Consider the following 17,811-nt stretch of genomic DNA (forward strand, 5'->3'; position numbering starts at 1 on the left):
ATTGTCAGAATAAAAGCATGTTTCACATTTCATGAGCTTTTTATTTTTCTATTTTTTTTTACTCAAAACACACATAAAGTCTGTCAGCAGCAGTTTAGTTTTTATTTCAGACGTGAATCTGTCTCCTGGCAATCCTCTCTGCTACTCCATCAGAAGGTGGGGCTTCACAGTATGGTCCAAGAACTGATGTTCTAACTTTGACATGATGTACCTGTTGGTGCATTCAGGTGCTTCCCCTTGGTTTTCAGTCACCTCACCATGATTGAGAAAACAAATGCACCCTTTCTCATAGAGAGACACCTATCTGTCCACCTCTCGCTCTCTCTCTCTCTAGCGTCGGCGGTACAGAATGTCCCATGTGGTTTTCCACTTAAGTTTTTGCAGCTGATTTGCTGAGAGCTCGGGGCTGCCATAGGTCAAAGGGCAGAAGGTTCGATATGACAGGAAGGCTGAAAACAACACAGCTGATGCACAGACAACCAGTGCTCGCCGGTGTGTCACACTGCTGCAAAGAAGACAGAGTTCATAAACTTATTTACACATGTACAGTAAATAACAACAGTGCAACAATCTTTGGTGCATTACATCTGAACTTAAGAATGAAGATACATAAAATAAAGTAAATAGTAGATAAAGACAAGATAAAAATGTGATTGCTGCTTTATCGCACCAACAATTTTGTAAACCACTCACTCCCTACATCAAAGTCGACAGAGAAAACTAGCTCTTTTGGCTCATGGGGACACAGGACCTGCTGGTCTACTGCTGCCTGTATAAGGTTAATAAAATAACACATTTAAACTTACCAATGAAGGCAACAGTGGATCAACAGCCCCTTTGTGTTGTGATGTAAAACTGTTTATTTTCTTTTGGTGCAAGAAATGAGTTGTATAAAAAGTTTTCAGGCGGAAAAAACAGACTTGATAGCAATGATAGCACAGCAAATTATATAGAATATATTCCATTAATATCTTATATTCATATTACATCAGTGCAGCAAATGGTGAATTGTGAATGTTTTTCATCTGTAATATAAATTCACAGAAACCTCTGTCTTCTTTGTTTGTTCCTTGAAGAACAGTAAGTCAGTAAGTGTGTGTGCGTACCTGAGCAGATGAGTGTGTGTGTGCTCCAGCAGGGCAGGGCCCAGCAGGTACAGGTAGCAGAGGGCTGGCAGGTAGTGATACAGGAAGAGCGTTTTCTCCATCAACAGGAAGGGAACAAAGTTAACCAACCAGCCGCCAACACACACACAGCCCAAACACACAAACTGACTCCACACACCTGAACACAAAAACACACACATTATCACAGGCTGAAATTAATATCAGAGGTGTATGTAGAATTTTTAACAGTGTTTAGAAGGGTTTAAAAGGGACTGATGGATTTGTACCGTCAGGTAGGTCTTTGAAGCCCCGCCTCCTCCTCAGCAGGTAAACGGCTGCCAGCAGCTGATAGGCCAACAGGCTGAGGATGGCCACACCCCACGACACTGGGTTACCAATAAGATGAATCTGAGCCTGAGGGAAACAAAATTCTTATGTACCACTATGCCTTACACAAAATATAAACACCTCTCTGCTTTAGGCTGAACTCTTCCTTTTAAACAACATTTCACCACTCTATTTTAAAAACAATCATCATGAGGACTAGTCTGGTCGTCGAAACATCATGTCTCATGAAGACTAAGACTTGATGCCTTTATTCATGCCCTTTTTTAACATTAAAATTCATCTTTGAGTTATCAGCAGTTTCATGAGTAATATTCACACTGCTGTTGTGATTGTTACGGTTCAGGTGAGATAAAGTATTAATGTCTATGAGTTTCCTTACAAACTTATGGCCCTTTCCACCAAGGTCCCGGCTCAGCTTGCCTCGCCTCAGCACGGCATGACACGGTTTCAACGTGGGCGGAGTCATCACTGCACGGCTGCGTGAACTGCAGTGGCTTTGTTTTACACGCGACACACACAAACAAACAAGTGACTTGTGACTTGTAAAAGTGTAAAACTTGTAAAGTGTAACTGAATCAAATCACTAGAATCAGTTATTTAAAAATATTTGTTCAGTACTTCCTCCATGGTCTGACGCAGTCACTGGACTGAAATAGAGCGGCAGGGTTTGTGATGCCGCATGCGATCAGCGGTGCTGTTGCTAATTCCACCAGACTCCTCTGTTAAATATTGAGAATTTAGACATTTCATTGGTAATTGTTGACGATTAACCCACATTTTTAGGATTGTTAAGCCTTTTTAACTGATCTCCAGTTCAGCACTGTTCAGCTTGATTCTTGTGTCGGACGTCTCTTGCAGTCTGGTGACGCACAGTAGCACACTAAAAAAAGTACCTGGTACCAGGTGCTATGCTAGTGGAAACGCAACTTAACCGTGCCGAGGCGAGTCGAGTAGAGCCGGTGGAAACACACCAATAGAAAGACAAGAATGTGTGTTACATTGGAGGATGAGTGCAGCCAGTATGCAATGTTGGTTTCCATGGTGATCCACTCTGAGGGGGAGGAGCTGTATTTATGTTCGGAGTCGTCCTGTTTCACTGTCAGCATCTTCCACTGTCATGACATTACAACATTACATCATCAGTCTGCTGTCATGGTGGAAACATGACATCAAAGAATGAGGTGCTGTAGTTGATATTGATGCTAAGTAACGAAATGTAATTGCTAGTTTTGAGAAGTCGTTAAAAGTGTTGCAGGTAAAATGTATTTATTATCATTATGACATTATAACATCACAACTTCTGTCTCTAAACTTATGACCAGGTTACTCTTAGTTTAAAAAACACTTTTGATTAATGTAAATGTTGGCAACATCAAGACAAGGAAATTATCTGATTGGACAGACATACCTGTAGTTCTAAAAATTTTGCCCAGAAGGAAATTTTTCTGTCAACATCGATGTGAGTTGGAGAATGGAGCTCCACCTCCCTTTCCTCCTGCTCCTGACCTACACACACACACACACACACACAGTGACCACAATTGCAAAACTAATGTATTTTTACAGAAAAGGGTCAGGGAGTCGTACTTGTTCCATATCGATGTTCCTCCACGGTCCATCCCGAACTGCGAGCCTTAAACAGTTTCTCTGCTACAACCTCCAGCTGATGAAAACCCCAGTCTGGAAGAGACATGCCACTGAGCTACACACACACACACACACACACACACACACACACACATTTGTTATACCTCTGAGGACACTTAATGACACAATGAACTGTGGTCACTTCCTGTTTGCACCTTGAGGACAGCTGAGGTATTGACATGGACCAATTGTACCTCAGACTGGATCGTCTTCCACACCTCTGACTCAGCCGCCCTGTTTGCGATATCCTGAACACAAACACACACACACACACACACACACACACACACTAGTTATACCTCTGACGGCACAACAGCAACATAAACACATAAAAACACACAATCGCACAATGTGCATGAACACTTTTCAGTTATTCATTTATTTTTAAACCTGTCCTGTCCAGCAACCGAGGTATGCTGTGTGACTGACTAGATGTCTATCGGTGTCAGACGGCTTTGCTCTGCTCTGGTTTTTTATCTTTTATCTTTAACTGTGTGTTGTGAGGTCACCGGACAGGGGGAAGGGGTTTGGGTATTGGGGGGAGGTGAAGACAGACAGAGGAAGCAGGGATACGGAGAGAGACACATTAAGACTTACAGTCCACTGAGATTGCTTAATTACTCACCACTCTCCACAAGTTCTGAGCTGCCATGGAAACATTGAAGTCCAAATAACCTGAGACTTCCTGATGATGAGGACTCATGGGAGCTGCTACGTCATGACTGGACCACACAAAAAACACCACGACTTCACTCTGCTATAATGACCACTAGTTCAGAAAAACAACTATACAAGCTAGTAGAAAATATCCTGACTCTTCGCATGCTCACTAGACCAAAGCAACCTGACAACAACTGTAAGTACTCGACACAATCAGAGATTGAGACTGGTAGAGTCCCAGCCTAACAGCATTCTGATCCTCCATATATTCTAAGATCCCTTGTCAAACAACTGAACCATATCATTTCTGTTGACCATGTTCAGATGACTTGTTTACCTGTTGAGGTAGCGTGAGGTCATCCCATGAACCAGCTGGATGATATCACCGTGACGGACAGTTTGAGGAGGACTGCCGACCACCAGCTCCTGTCTGACACAGAAGGACATGTGAGACAGACAAGACGGGGACTACATTTCCCAGCAACCGGGAAGACTGGTGACCTACCTGCCAGGATTTTTGACAATCCACCAGTTGTTGATATCTTTGAAGGGATAACAGGTGACCTGCTGCTGGTGGGAGCTGCCCCGTCCATTTTCATACCTGAACAAACACACAGGTAAAAAGAGTCTGCCAAACATTACCTCAGGGGTATGAGGTTGACTATTGGTCTTGAGAGGTGGCAGCACCTGATTGGGTAGTTGGCTTTGTGTGAGTGAAGCCAGCAGGGGATTGTCTGTGAGGTAGAGCTTCTTAAAGTCACTTGACTGCCAAAGGCAACTTCCAGCGGTTGACCCTGAGTGATCCTGGAGAGACCACCCTGAAGATAGAGACAATCCATCAATCAATAAATCGTTTCCAGTAAAATGAATAACACATTTTTTAACAAAAAAAGATTTTTTTTAACAAAAGAGAATTTTATTCCCTAAATGTGTTTGTATTGCACTCAAAACAGCAACATTTCCCTCAAATGTAAAAATCTAAAAATAGGTTTTTTTCACACGCAGATTAAAAATGCACATAAAAATAGGCTGATGGAAACACTCCTAATGAATGTGTATGTGTGTTCATACCTGCAGACCTGCCTGAAAGGCGGAGCTCATAAACTGGTCATGTGGTCCACTGCGGTTCAGGATACCAAGGTGAACATAAAACCAGAACACATAGAGCAAGACAGGAACAACCAGCAGACACACAAATCTACACACACACTGCACACACACACTGAGCTACACACACACACACACACACAATGAACAGACATTATATGGACTGATTTTTATAAAGTCAGTTTCAAAGCTCGTTCAGTCTGAAGTTGGACTCACATGACTGACAGTTTGATCTCCAATCATGTTCCAGGTGTGCAGAGAGGCCACACCCAGCAACAGCAGGTAGGAGAACACGCCCATATACTTCACCCTGACAAAACAAGCACGTTTAAAATGTGACAATGTAATAAATACAAATGGCCAGATGTTGAAACTACAGTGACTCTCATGTGGCCAGAGAACAATTCCTCACCCAATTGCTGCACCACAGGAGGCTCCACAGAGGAGCAGCCAGCTGTACCTGAGCCAGGAGCTGAGGAGGAGGTGACAGGAGGTTTAGCATCAAGAAGCAGAGGAGTCACAGGAGAATCAAGAAAAAACAGTCAGGAAATATCCCATCAAGTTCAACCTTACCTGCTGGGAGCATTATGGAAACGCAGGTAAGAGAAGAAGGCTAGCAACACAAAGAAGATGAGAACTGACTCCAGTAACATGAAACGTGATTGGACAATCAGGGAGTTCTCTGAAAAACAACAGAAGTTGAAAGAGTCAATCAGGAAGAAAAGGTTCAGACATTAGACAACGATGCACTCAGAGCAGAGCCTGAACGCCCAGCACACACTTTAGAGTGTCGGGCGTTCTAGAGGGAATTAAGAGCTCGAAAACCCCACACTCAACTAGACCCCAAATGCAGCACACTCAGTAAAGCCAGGACTCCATGACCCCATGATCAGTTTATAGTCTGAATGCCCCATGCCCATTTCAGTCTCTAAATCCCCCACATATAATGTAGTCCACTAACACCCCACTATAAATAAAGTCCATGAATGCCTCACACATGTTTGGCATCACAGATACTAATTCTTAGAACTTGGATAATATTTGTCCCACTAATAACTCATGAAGAAAGAACCCACATGTGAAGTTAACATTGCGTTGCTATGAAGACTACAGTATGTTTGACACTGAATGAACATACTCACCCAGCAGCAAAAGCAGCGCAGCTCCCAGAGCCGAAAGGTGAGAAAACCTCAGCTCCAGAGTCAAAAGGTACGCCAGAGGAACACAGAGAGCTCCACACAGAGCAGGCAGTAGCCGCAGACTCCACACATTCACACTGCAGGGATACTCTGTACAACAAAACAAACACACAAACTGCAGGGATACACTGTACAACAAAACACGTTTTAATTTAAAACAGAATCAAACCAGCTTGTAAACAAAAGCAGTGGAGTTCAGATGAGTTGGGCAATAACTAGTTTAAATTGGTTTATCCCAGACATTTCAAACATTATGTTGATTCAACTTAATGTGGCTCTGTGCAGCGTCAACTGCCTGACTTGACATGGCTCAAAATGGTTAAAAAAAACAGACCTTTTTTGAATTCATTGAACCACAGACTGAAATAGATACTGAAAGAGTTGACAAGCTTAACCAAGGGTTAGGTATTTCACTCAAAACCTGGTTTAAAGTGGTTCAATCTTTTGGATCCAACTCACTAACTTTTCAACACCAGCGCTTTGACAGCCCAGGGGGAGTCAGTCAACATGCTGGACAGGATGTGGGTCTGTGGAAGCAAACCACTATCATGTGTTTTGGGGTTAGCATGGAAATTTAAAAAAGAAAAATCAAGATTGACTTCTGCTTTCAGGTGCTTTAAGGCACTTCCACAGCTTCTTGGCTTTTCCACAGTTTATAATACTGCTGGTTGCCAGTAAGTAAGTAATTACAAATAAATGGCTATGTCAGGGTCCTCCCATTTTGGTGGACTGAATTAATGTAATGTATGATCAATTCATTATTATTTATAATTAGTAATTGATTTAGTTTGTTAAATCAATGTGTGTGCATTTGCTGTTTTATAAATGATTTTTTGCTGTTGATTTGTTTTATTGTTTGTTATGTTGTTTTTATATGTTTGCTTGCTTGTTTAAAAACAGATTAAAAAAAAGATAGTTTGTGCCTGCTGTAGAAAAAAATGACTTTCCCTTTTGTATCTTCAACTTAACAATCGATTTATATTCGCTGCGACTGCAGCTGCAGTCATGCCTGCTGCTTGATTCACCTACTTGTCACTCAAATATACTGTGTTATAATATGTGTTACCTATCTGGCATATAACTACCAGATTATATGCCAGATAGGTTCCAACTGAATTCACAGGAGTTTTTACCATTGATAAATGGGTAAAACAGGTTTAGATTTGCTCACTTTTGTAGTAAAATAAGCAGAGTCAGTTCAAACCGGATTTAAGCAAAGATAATTCTACCTGCTCCAATTCTGTTCCACACAAAGTTTCCATCAAATCCTCCCAGGTATGCTGCAACACACACACACCAACATATATTTAGTAATAATGAAGAGTGAATATTGTACATGCAGTACCAGATGTTGTGATACAGTGACTGACCTCCAAGAGCCAGAATCATGTGACCAAGTGGCGGCCCACTGTCATCAATGAAGAAAACTCTCTTCATGTAGAGAGAAACAAATGGACCATAATACACCTCATCAAACCTAAACACACCAGAAATAAAGCAGAGACTTCTGAAGGTTGCTGAAAGTATTAGGAGGTGGTATCTGACACATGGGTGAATTAAACAAACACTCACACAACAGCATTGGGGTAGCTGAGGTGGCTCAGTCTGGTCCACAAACCCAGCAGGGAGACCAGGACCAGGACCAGATCCACCTGAGCCGTCACCACCAGGGGGAGCTGCAGCATCAGTACCCTTTTTGAGTACAACACAAAAACATCACTGTGCTACTTTATATAAAAAAATATTAAATAAAGAAACCATGAACATAAACCAAGTTAACAAGAAAGTAAAGTTAGATTAAGAGAGGAGTGTGTGCATGTGTAGCTTGTTTCTATTATGAAATCCTGATCCTAATGAGGCAGAACCTCATTTCTGATTACTGATTATGTTTAGGGTTAAGATTTAAATTGTGGTTAGTTAAGGTAAGGGTTAGGCATAATAATCGTTAGGTTAGGTTAGATCTGTTTTGGCTGTCCAATGACCAAAGAGTAGTTGCGCAAACCTGCGAGTGAGTGTGTGTGTGTGTGTGTGTGTGTTCACGGTGGATTAGTTTTGGATGTATTGGACCTCAGTGTCCTGTGGTTTCAGCAGGGAACTCCAACCAAACTGCCGACTCATACTGTTTAGGAACACCGGACTAACACTAGTTGTGGTCCGGTTGTTTCCGTTCAAAGATGATTAGCAGGGCTACCAGCCGTTAGCATCAAGCATTTGCGGTTACATTTCCGTCACATTAACGCAACAGCTGACCTGGTGACGTCACTCCGTTCTCTTTAAACCGACAATGTTGACGGTAAGCTTCCCGGCTCAGCTGCAAGGTCAAAACGGTGGAATTTTGACGGTCCCCCGGTGTGTTTACAGCAGCTGCCGCTCGATGTGATGTATTAGTTCTGTCTGTCTACTCGCCGAGTCGTTCGGAGCTCAGTTGGACATCCTGGCGCCTCTGCCGTCACCATGGTAACAACAGATGACGGCTCTCCTTTTTATTTTTGGTTGTTTTGTGATGTGCTAACTTGTCAAATTCACTATTATTTAATATTTATTCACTCTCTCCTTCCAAAGTGTGACCCGTTGTCCTCTTGTGGACCTCAGTCAGAAGTAAGGCAGGGGTGCTTAAAATGATCAAATTAACCAAAGTATTAAAATCATATATTCTTTGTTCTCAGGAATAAATGATGGTGTCTCATTTGGTTATTTACATGATGAAATTTTGTAACGTTAAAAGTTTAAGAACCAATGCTCTACTGAAGCGACTAGTTTCTCTACAGTTTTGGTTAACTTGTCCTGCATCTGTTTATTTCCACACTTTTAGTGTTCAGATGTTCAAAAGTCAAACCCAGACCTTGTTCTTAATATTGTTATTTAAATAAAGCATCAGTCCAACATCTGAGGTCTTTGTCCTTGGAACAGGTGCGATATAGACACACACAAACACAACAAACAGGGAGAAGAGAGGGAGGGGGGCTTTATTGGAATATTGCTAGAAATAAAAGTACATTTCTGAGGGCAGAGAGGAGAGGAGGACATGTCCATCTGTACTGCCGATTAATATACATTAATATATGAATATTAATATTATAGCTAGCACCAGTATAACTCTATCTCTGTCTGGCTTCAGTCCAGATTAGCATGAGTTAACACAATGATGGCCAGTTAAACTAGTATTTGAACAGATTAAAAAAGTCCTTCTGTCTGGGATGTGTTTGCGGCTTGCTAGCCCAGTATGGAACTGACTTTATCTAAATTAGCAAGTGTGTCCATGTATTTCTTGGAGCTTGACTCTTGAATTCAAAGTGTTCCCAAGTAAGCCTTGTGATTATCCTTGTTAGTAGGTTAGTTTGTCCCAGTTTAGTTTGTTTCAATCTGTTATCTCTGGTTGATTCTCTGGGCATTCCGTGGGCGGAGCCTGAGAGAGAGCTCCCATAATGCCTCCTCAGCCAGGTGATCACTGAAGCCATTAAAGAACAAAATGATGTCATCATTGGGCTGCAGAGAATAAGACCTGCAGAAAGACAGAGATGCAGGTGTTAATTCAAACAGGGAACACAGACATAACACCAAAGTACAGAAGAGTACTGTCGGTACTGCAGCTGACTGACACTTGCTGGTAGCTCCTTAAGGTGTAGAGGATGTTAAACTGCTGCCACCGTTTCGAGAAGTTGACCTTTGAACCCTGTGATGTCATCAAGGTGTCGGGATTCCCCAGGTGGACAAATGTCAAGTCCTGCAGGATCAAACCCCTAAACAGACAGGTCAGAGAGGAGATACAGGTATACTGAGTCGTATACATGTATTGACCACAGGGGAGAGTGACATGAAAGGTAATCGATATTTACACTGCTATACATACAAGTAAGGTATACATGGAGGTTCCACTTCAGCCAGAGCTGCTCTGTATGCTCTGAATGAGGACGAGCTGTCAATCAAAGAGCTGAACTCCTCCAGAGCCTGAAAACAACCCCATAAATGACTCATTATGAACCGATAACCACCAGTAAATGAATCAGATTTTTTAAACAGACCTCAGTTGTGTTTCTCTGCCAGTCCAGGCGCCGTAGGGGGGCGGAGTCCAGCCCTGACAGGATGGCCAGGTACGAGTTAAAGTTGTTCAGCTTCCGTAGGTGCTGCACACAGGAGTATGTTACTGATGGCTGTAATGTCACTATTGCAGCATCAGTCGTCACTTTTCATGTCACATAGTATTAACATTCTCCAATATCCTATTCTCATTCTCCAAAGAATAACATTGACAAGTCATGTACCCTGCATAACCATGTCTAATCCAAAATGTGTAACCTCAACTAACCCTGTCTAATCTTAACTAACTCCAGCTACTCATAACATTGACTAACCCTGCATCCTTACTATCCATAACTAATCCAAGCAACCTTAAGAAACCCTGACTAATTCCAATTAATCCTGGCAAAGTAATCTTGATGAACTCCCAGGAAACTCTCAGTAATCCTAACCAACACTGCCTTGCCACATACAATAAATCCTGACTAACTATTCTAGTCCAATGCTAACTCCAATTAACAATTTTTTTTTTATGGAAGTGCGATATAAGCAGAGGCCACGCCAGGTTTCCTTTCTGGTGTATTTTTGTTGTCATAATGCTGCTTCACAATAAACCTATTACTACCACTACTACATTTCTCAATATAACTTCCTCCCACCTTCATGATCTTCAGGAACTTCAGCAAAAGTTTTTCTCTGTCCTGAGGTTTGTCTTGAAGGATGATGACTGAACGAACCCTGAACACACACACACACACACGCACACACACACACACAGAAGAACAATGTCATTTTGTTCATCTCAGAGTGAACTGTGAAAAGAGTGTCTTGTAGCAGCAGTTTGTGTCAGTGTTTTACCAGAAGGACACATTGTTAAAATGTTGAGTGAACTCAGTCAGGTTTGGACTCTTCTCTTCATTCTGCTCTTTAGACCACATCAACACCTCTGGAAGCTAGACAAGTGTGACAGACATGTTAGTGACAGACGTGTGATTCAGACAGGTGTGATACATGCAGGTGAGACAGACTTGCAAGGGGCAGAAAGGTGGACACATACAAGTGAGAAAAAAATTGTACCTCAATCTTGTAGAACAGTTCAGAGTCCATCAGAGTTAACTGTTCAGCTAAATCCTGACTCCTGAAGTCCAGAAGTGTTCCTGGTCTGGAGACAAGAGGAGACAAGTGACAGTCATAACTATACCAATAACAACTCAGCCTGCAGTGTCTTCATCCAGTCAGGTGAATTAGATTACCTGGCTGCTATGCCCCTAGCTGCAAGGGGGCGGAGTGACAGAGTGGAACCACTTAGCCATTTCTGCTCCATTTTAGACAGAATGGTGGAGCGCAACAGGTGAGCCAGTTCCAGCTCTCCACCAATTAGGAGCCTGAACACCATGTCTGTCAGCAGCAGCAGCAAATCAGAATCCAGCTCCATCACACTGCACACGCAAAAACACACACAACACACAGTACGTGAGCATACCGACTGAGGCTCATCATTCACTTTCCAGGAGTTGATTCATGTCAGACCAAATCCAAGTCTGTTTTAGTAATGTGTGTGTGTGTGTGTGTGTGTGTGTGTTACCACAGCTCGTCCACCACACTGACCAGCAGGTGGAAAGTATTCTTGGCAGCTTTCAGCTCTGCAGCTTCATGTCCATCACAAAAATATCTGTACGTGTTGATGGTCAAAGATTTACACCAAACTCAAGCCTGACCATAATACAATGTTTCTCTCGATAGTCTCAGGAGGACAAACTGAACTTGTTACTGGGATAAGCCTGAAGATCAGATTAGATACATTTGACCAGTAAGATAGAACATTTAATAATCTCTACACATAGAGATTCTCTAGTCTGTTTGTTAATGCTCTCATCCTCCTCTATTTTGTCTTCTTGTCACTTTCAAATCCACAATAACTGTAAAAACTTGAAGTCCACACATGAAGACTCACTCATTTCATAGAGGTCAATATGTCCTACAGGGAGGCAGCCTGAAAGAATTAGAAAAAATGATTTATCCTTTGGTTCCCTGATAACAATTTAATTCTTAAAGCTCTGCTTTCTATTAATTATAGAGGGGTCCTGCATGGTTCACTTTACACTATTAAATTTTACTCAGGAGGATATCTGTGGTGTAGTTTGTTGATGACGTCACTTGAGCTGATGAAGGTCCTGTAGGTGGAGAGGAAGGCTTCACGATACAGGACCTGTTCTACATACACACACACAAATATTAAGAATTACCTCATGAATACAAAGAAGAATCTTTCAAATATAAGGTGGTATCTTATGAATAAGTTGTATAAGGCAGTGGTTCTCAACCTTTTAGAGCTGTGACCCACCAATTAGGCTTGAGCATGTGACACTTATGAATTTAATAACATCCCCATCTTAGGCAAATCTAATCAATGGTACAGAGTTTCCAGTGTTAACTGTATTGTATCTTATTTTGATTTTGATCTGTCAACCGCCAAAATTATCCCCATGGTTAAGAAGGTTGTTGTATCTTATGAATACAACGTAAGTTATGAAGCGCTTGTTGAGTGTGATGGAGAACATCTGCAATAAAAGACTTACCAGTGCTGTCAGTCTGTATGGCATAGACCAATAGGATCTCAGGAGAGGCTGCCTTCACATCTGGACCTTCCTCCTCCTAAGACAGTGAGAGGTCAGATGTCAGGAAACAGGGAAACTGAAGATATTAAGGAGAGCAGTCAGCTGTCTTGGTTATACCTCAGTCTTCATGGTAATTCTGTGGAGGATCTCCTGGTGGTTGGTGAGCAACACCTCCTCCTGCTCATCCCTGCTCCTCAGGCCATGCTCCTCCCCTTGCTCTTGCTGCAAACTTCAGAGGAGAGAGAGCCATTACTGACTGTTTCTGTGTACAGTCGTGTTGTAGTTTGTTGATAAATGTATGTCTTACCGGTCTCTGCAATTTACTTGTTTACTGGTGTCTTTGGCTGAATCCTCATGATCCTGTTAAAAACATAAGCAGGTCACAGAAACTCTTCTCCTTCTTTATCACTTCTTACTATAATGAGTCCATGCTGACCTCTACAGGTTAAAGACCTGATTGTTGAAATAAAGTCTGAAATCTAGACACCAACACAAACACTTTGAATGAGGTGATATCAACATTGTCATTCTATGGCTTAGCTTAGCTTTCATTCCTGAGAAAAGTCTGAAGACAGGAAGTAACTAGCAAACAGTATGTGTTAATCTGGCTTTGCGTGGACAGACAGCATGTAATGTATCCTTATGTGACCATAGCTGTTGCTGTGGCGAGCCCAGCAGCACAAAGCATCAGGTATACAAAACTTCATTTTCTAACACTTTGAGTTGGTATCTCTTTGAGTTTCCTCAGGTGAAACATCTACTGTTACCTGCTGTTTCTTCTTAGGTGGTAAAGCTGGAGCAGGTAAAACCTCAGGTGAGGGGGTGGAGTCTAAGTCAGGCGGCAACTGTGTGTCCAGGTGTGTGTGCATGAACTGGTAGGTAGTTTCCATCTCTTGCTGTCTGATGCTGGGATTCTGACTGAGGGTCTGTGGTGTCTGGTAGAACATGGCTGCTGACTGAATGCTGTAGGACGAGCAGAACTGCAGGTACTGATGGACTGAACACAGATGGGTGGAGAGAAAGAATTTATTTCCTGAGGATATCATCCTATCTGATTTAATAAGCATCCGACTACAGGACATCATATAGAAGTGGCTCAGTAATGCAAGGTGATGCAATTACAGTTATCTATACATCACTGGTTTCACTATAAACATCAGCTGATCCAAGTGACCTCAGCTGCTTTTATTGGAACAAATACAGGCTCCACGCTGTTGGCTCACTGAGCTTACAGCAGCCCAATCCCAAATCCAGCACCTTCTTTGAGACTGGACCAGGATCTGTTTAGCATAGCTTAGTTAAAAATGTACTGTTTTTACTAACTGTGTCGTGTCTTCTCAGGGAGAGGAGGTGGAGTCCCGCTGTGGGGCAGGGGGGAGGTCACTGGGTCATCAGGATCATCGCAGTGGGGGGGGTCATTGGGTGTGAAGTCAAACTCAGAAGAAGGTGGAGCCTGAGAGCTGGTCATGCCTGTGGTTTAGGGGTTAACAACAAACAGGTGAGACATACAGTAGAGACGGATGAAGAGACAGGTCAGACTTTTTTTTTTCACCTGCAGTAGTACATCGTCTTTTTTCTGGCAGGGCAGGAGGAAGTGATGAGGGCAGTGGAAAAGCAGGGAGAGTTTCAGAGGAGGAGAGGTCTGTATGGAGGAACTCATAGTCTGGATCTGCCTCTGTGTCTGTAAATACACAGAAAACACAGATTGTGTGCCTGTGTGTAAAAGTGCATGTGTTTGTGCAGGGAGCAGCAGTTTAACACATTACTGCAGACAGGAAGAGACAGCAAACACTGCTTCTGTTTTTTTTCTTTATGTCAACTGACAAGAAGTGATGTCACTCATATCACTGCTGACTGGAATCGTGTGTGTGTGTGTGTGTGTGTGGGTGTGCTTGCATGTGTTTGTCAGATTGTTACCACAGTGTGTGTTTTCATCAGCTGAGTCTGCAGAAGAAGAACATTTCTTAAAACAGTCGTTGTCCTCATACTCCTGAAACACACACAAGTACACACAAACAGTTTTTAGACAGTAGGTTACCATGGCAACCATCCGACTTAATGGCCAAACTGTATATAAAGTGTAACATCGTGACAGAGTGCGGATAAAAAGTGACACCTGTGTCTGTGTGTCATCTTCAGATTGTTGTATAAATGGTGCTACTATGGCAACCCTGCAGGCGGTGGGGCCTGACTGACGCCTTTTGGGAGGCAGAGCTGGAGGACTGAGATAGAAACAGAAAAAGGAACAGAAACAAACAAAAACAGAGACAGAAATGGGCTGATGTCCAAAATTAAAGAATCCAAAAAAAAAGTCCCCCCTCTGATTTCTCCATTCTGGTTTACAATACAAACATGGCAGACTCTGGGGAAGAGGACCATGCCCATGTGTAACATAAAGGGCTCATTCTGAAATAATAAATACTATAAATGATCAATTTCTGTTGATATGTAATCGATACACCTAAATTCTACACACTGGTCCTTTAAATTCCATAAAAAAGGAAGCAAGAGTAGCTTGTGTTCTTTTTTTGTCACTTCTTTTACTTTTACTTCCTGCTGTCAGTTTACAGAGAGACAGGAAGTCAGAGGCAAGCCCCATGTCTTCCTACTTCCTGTTTCAGACACTGACCTATTTATGAAACACATGTTCTCTGCTCAGTCACATTTAAAAACATTCAACATTTGTTACTTAATGATCAACGCTGATTTCTGCTTTTATTTGATTTGTGTAGGTAAAGTGATGATGTCATCCGTCCGTTTTAAATACAATAGATTTTAAAATGATAGTTCAGGTAGAAGTGCTGTTGTATGAGGTACTGAAAGTTATTGTCTTACATACAGCTGAAGGAGACTGTCAGCAATGTTCTCACAACCGCAGGGAGCAAGTATGATATTTGAAGAATATGTTTGGCTTCATTCAGATTTACTGAATTGACACACTCTTACCAAACAAGGCAGATGTAGACCAGCAGCTCCCGGTGAGAAAAAAACAAACATTTTTCTATTTTGCAGGAGAAGTGAGCAGTTTAAAAAGCAAAAAAAAGCAGTGCCTCACACAACCACACTCCAAATATATGTATTATTCCTTTAAAACATAAATAAATAAATACATAAACTGAACCATAACCAAACATGTCAATTAGCCTTTGTAAATAAAGACAACATAACTCAATATCCCTCTGCTCTGGTTTATGGGGGACAATATTTTCTCTGGGACTCACCTGAGTCCCTGAGGGAAGGGCACCTGGGGAAGTGGCATGTGTGGTTTTGGAGGAGGGGAAACCATTGGATCCTCCCCTCCCCTCTCCATCCTCATTCCGTTCTTTTCCTCTACAGGAGATGCAGGAGTCCTGTCGGTCAGCATCTCCTGGTCAAACCCTCCCATTTGTCCAACAGTAGGCTGTAACTGGATTGGAGTCAATGGGGCAGAGCCCTCTTGTCTCTCTACAGCCAATCGAACCAGATCCTGATAGACATAACAGCACAAGGACAGGAACAACTATGAGACAATAAGGGACAGGAATTAAGAAGTCCCATCATAGCACAAAAATGACAGGATAAGAAGACAGGACAGGACAATACGAACAAGACAGAAGAGGGCAAAAGAACATGATAGAAAGGGACAGGGATTAGTGGAATAAAGAAGAGAACAAAAAAGTAAATGAACTGAGAGGACAGGTGTTTGTGGGACAAGGCATAATTTATCTGTTGGACACAACGGGTATTTGCTTTCAGCTGGTTGGACACATGTCCTCACTTTAACTCCATCCAACACAGCCCTGATCACTGTGGTAGAGCTAGATGTTGACTCCTGGTCATCATTGGAAACGCCCTGTAGAATCACAAGATCTGCCCAGTGAATCAGCTCAGCCAGAGACCGATAGAGATGAGTGAGACAGGTGGAGATGGTTTTACTGCAGACAGGACAAACAGAGACGGGTCAGAGCCAGGAGACAGGCAACTCTCTGATGATCCCATCTAAGTCAAGTCAAGCAGTGCCAGATACCTTTTGTGGAGGTGTGGCTCCAGCTGGACCAGAGTCTGAACTGTCTCCAGAACTCCGCTGGTGGCTCCACCCAGCAGAGCCCCCACCACGGACTGGTCCAGGACCAGTTTGTTTGCTCCAGGTCTGTCTACACCTAGTCTGTCCACCAGAGCTTTGAAGTACTGCAGAGAGCTGACAACTGCCCGCTGCTGGTCCAACAACACACACCCAGACTACACACAGAAACACACACACAGTCAGTTTGTGTATAATCCAGTGAATCAGGATTCACATTCTTTTAAACTCTTGTGCTGTCAGTGTGTTTTTTTGTTACAATGTGTAAATACCTTGTTTTGTAATATTAATACATATCTATCTATATATGTATGTGTGTAAGTATATACATCTATCTATCGATCTCATACACATATATATGTATATATATATAGACACATAAGCGGGTGCGTTACTATTTTCACTATGCAGTTTGTGTGTCTATACCTACTACCTTGTTTTGAAGTGTGTGCTCCTGCAGCTTCAGATCAGGTGGTTTACTTCTTTGAGTAGGTTTGATTCGCTCAGTGCGCCTGATCCACTGTGGGTGGAGTTTATCCTTTAGCCTCATGGTAAGAGACACAAACTGAGAGGCTAAAAGAAAGGAAAAAGCCATCTTCATCAGCATCACTAGGTAAACCTAAACTGACAGGAAGTCAGTTTTTTTTTAGTCTGCGACTGGCTACAGTTTGCTTGAAGGACAAGATGTGACTTACCTGTCTTATTCTCAGCTTTGGTGGATGTCCACATTTGGGCAGACAGAAAGACAGAGGGCTGGTCACAGATCAGCAGAGCAACAGTTTAATCCTCTGCTGTCATGTTTGTCTTACTCTCTCTGTGTCAGTGTCTACTTTCTTCTCTCCTTCCTGTATCTCTCTCTCCCTCTCTCTCTCTCGCTCTCTCTCTCTCCTCTCTGTTTTGGTTAAGTAAAACCTTCAGCATAAATGAGGAAGATGCTGCAGCAGCTCTCCCCTCTGGCTGTAAGCAGTCATTACAGCTCAGACTTAATCATATCAGACATGAGGGGAATCCAGCGAAACCAGCACACAAATATTTATATCATGTGCTTA

At 42.4% G+C, this 17,811-nt stretch overlaps 2 protein-coding genes across 2 annotated transcripts; both read right to left on the reverse strand.

Moving 5' to 3' along the window:
• Positions 1–67: 67 nt before the first annotated feature.
• pomt1 (protein-O-mannosyltransferase 1) lies at positions 68–8,942 on the reverse strand. The gene is made up of 20 exons (XM_044026459.1): positions 8,318–8,942; positions 7,640–7,759; positions 7,438–7,544; positions 7,297–7,347; positions 6,011–6,157; positions 5,442–5,550; positions 5,281–5,340; positions 5,085–5,178; positions 4,833–4,988; positions 4,449–4,579; positions 4,267–4,362; positions 4,099–4,191; positions 3,727–3,823; positions 3,257–3,349; positions 3,042–3,156; positions 2,863–2,960; positions 2,453–2,566; positions 1,394–1,520; positions 1,107–1,284; positions 68–505 (listed from the first exon to the last, which is right to left on the reverse strand). The coding sequence occupies exons 2-20, from the start codon at positions 7,750–7,752 to the stop codon at positions 331–333; spliced, it is 2,154 nt and encodes a 717-aa protein (XP_043882394.1). The 5' UTR covers positions 7,753–7,759; positions 8,318–8,942; the 3' UTR covers positions 68–330.
• Positions 8,943–9,012: 70 nt separating this feature from the next.
• Positions 9,013–17,618, reverse strand: LOC122769701 (rap guanine nucleotide exchange factor 1-like). The gene is made up of 23 exons (XM_044026454.1): positions 17,458–17,618; positions 17,196–17,335; positions 16,709–16,920; positions 16,460–16,616; positions 15,924–16,168; positions 14,819–14,924; positions 14,620–14,692; positions 14,255–14,383; positions 14,026–14,172; positions 13,470–13,699; positions 13,010–13,062; positions 12,820–12,931; positions 12,664–12,739; positions 12,214–12,298; positions 11,670–11,762; positions 11,338–11,523; positions 11,162–11,246; positions 10,943–11,037; positions 10,744–10,822; positions 10,090–10,191; positions 9,918–10,015; positions 9,667–9,807; positions 9,013–9,569 (listed from the first exon to the last, which is right to left on the reverse strand). The coding sequence occupies exons 1-23, from the start codon at positions 17,489–17,491 to the stop codon at positions 9,434–9,436; spliced, it is 2,814 nt and encodes a 937-aa protein (XP_043882389.1). The 5' UTR covers positions 17,492–17,618; the 3' UTR covers positions 9,013–9,433.
• Positions 17,619–17,811: the final 193 nt, after the last annotated feature.

Source organism: Solea senegalensis, linkage group LG5 (genome assembly GCF_019176455.1).
Source record: "Solea senegalensis isolate Sse05_10M linkage group LG5, IFAPA_SoseM_1, whole genome shotgun sequence".
NCBI lineage: Eukaryota > Metazoa > Chordata > Actinopteri > Pleuronectiformes > Soleidae > Solea > Solea senegalensis.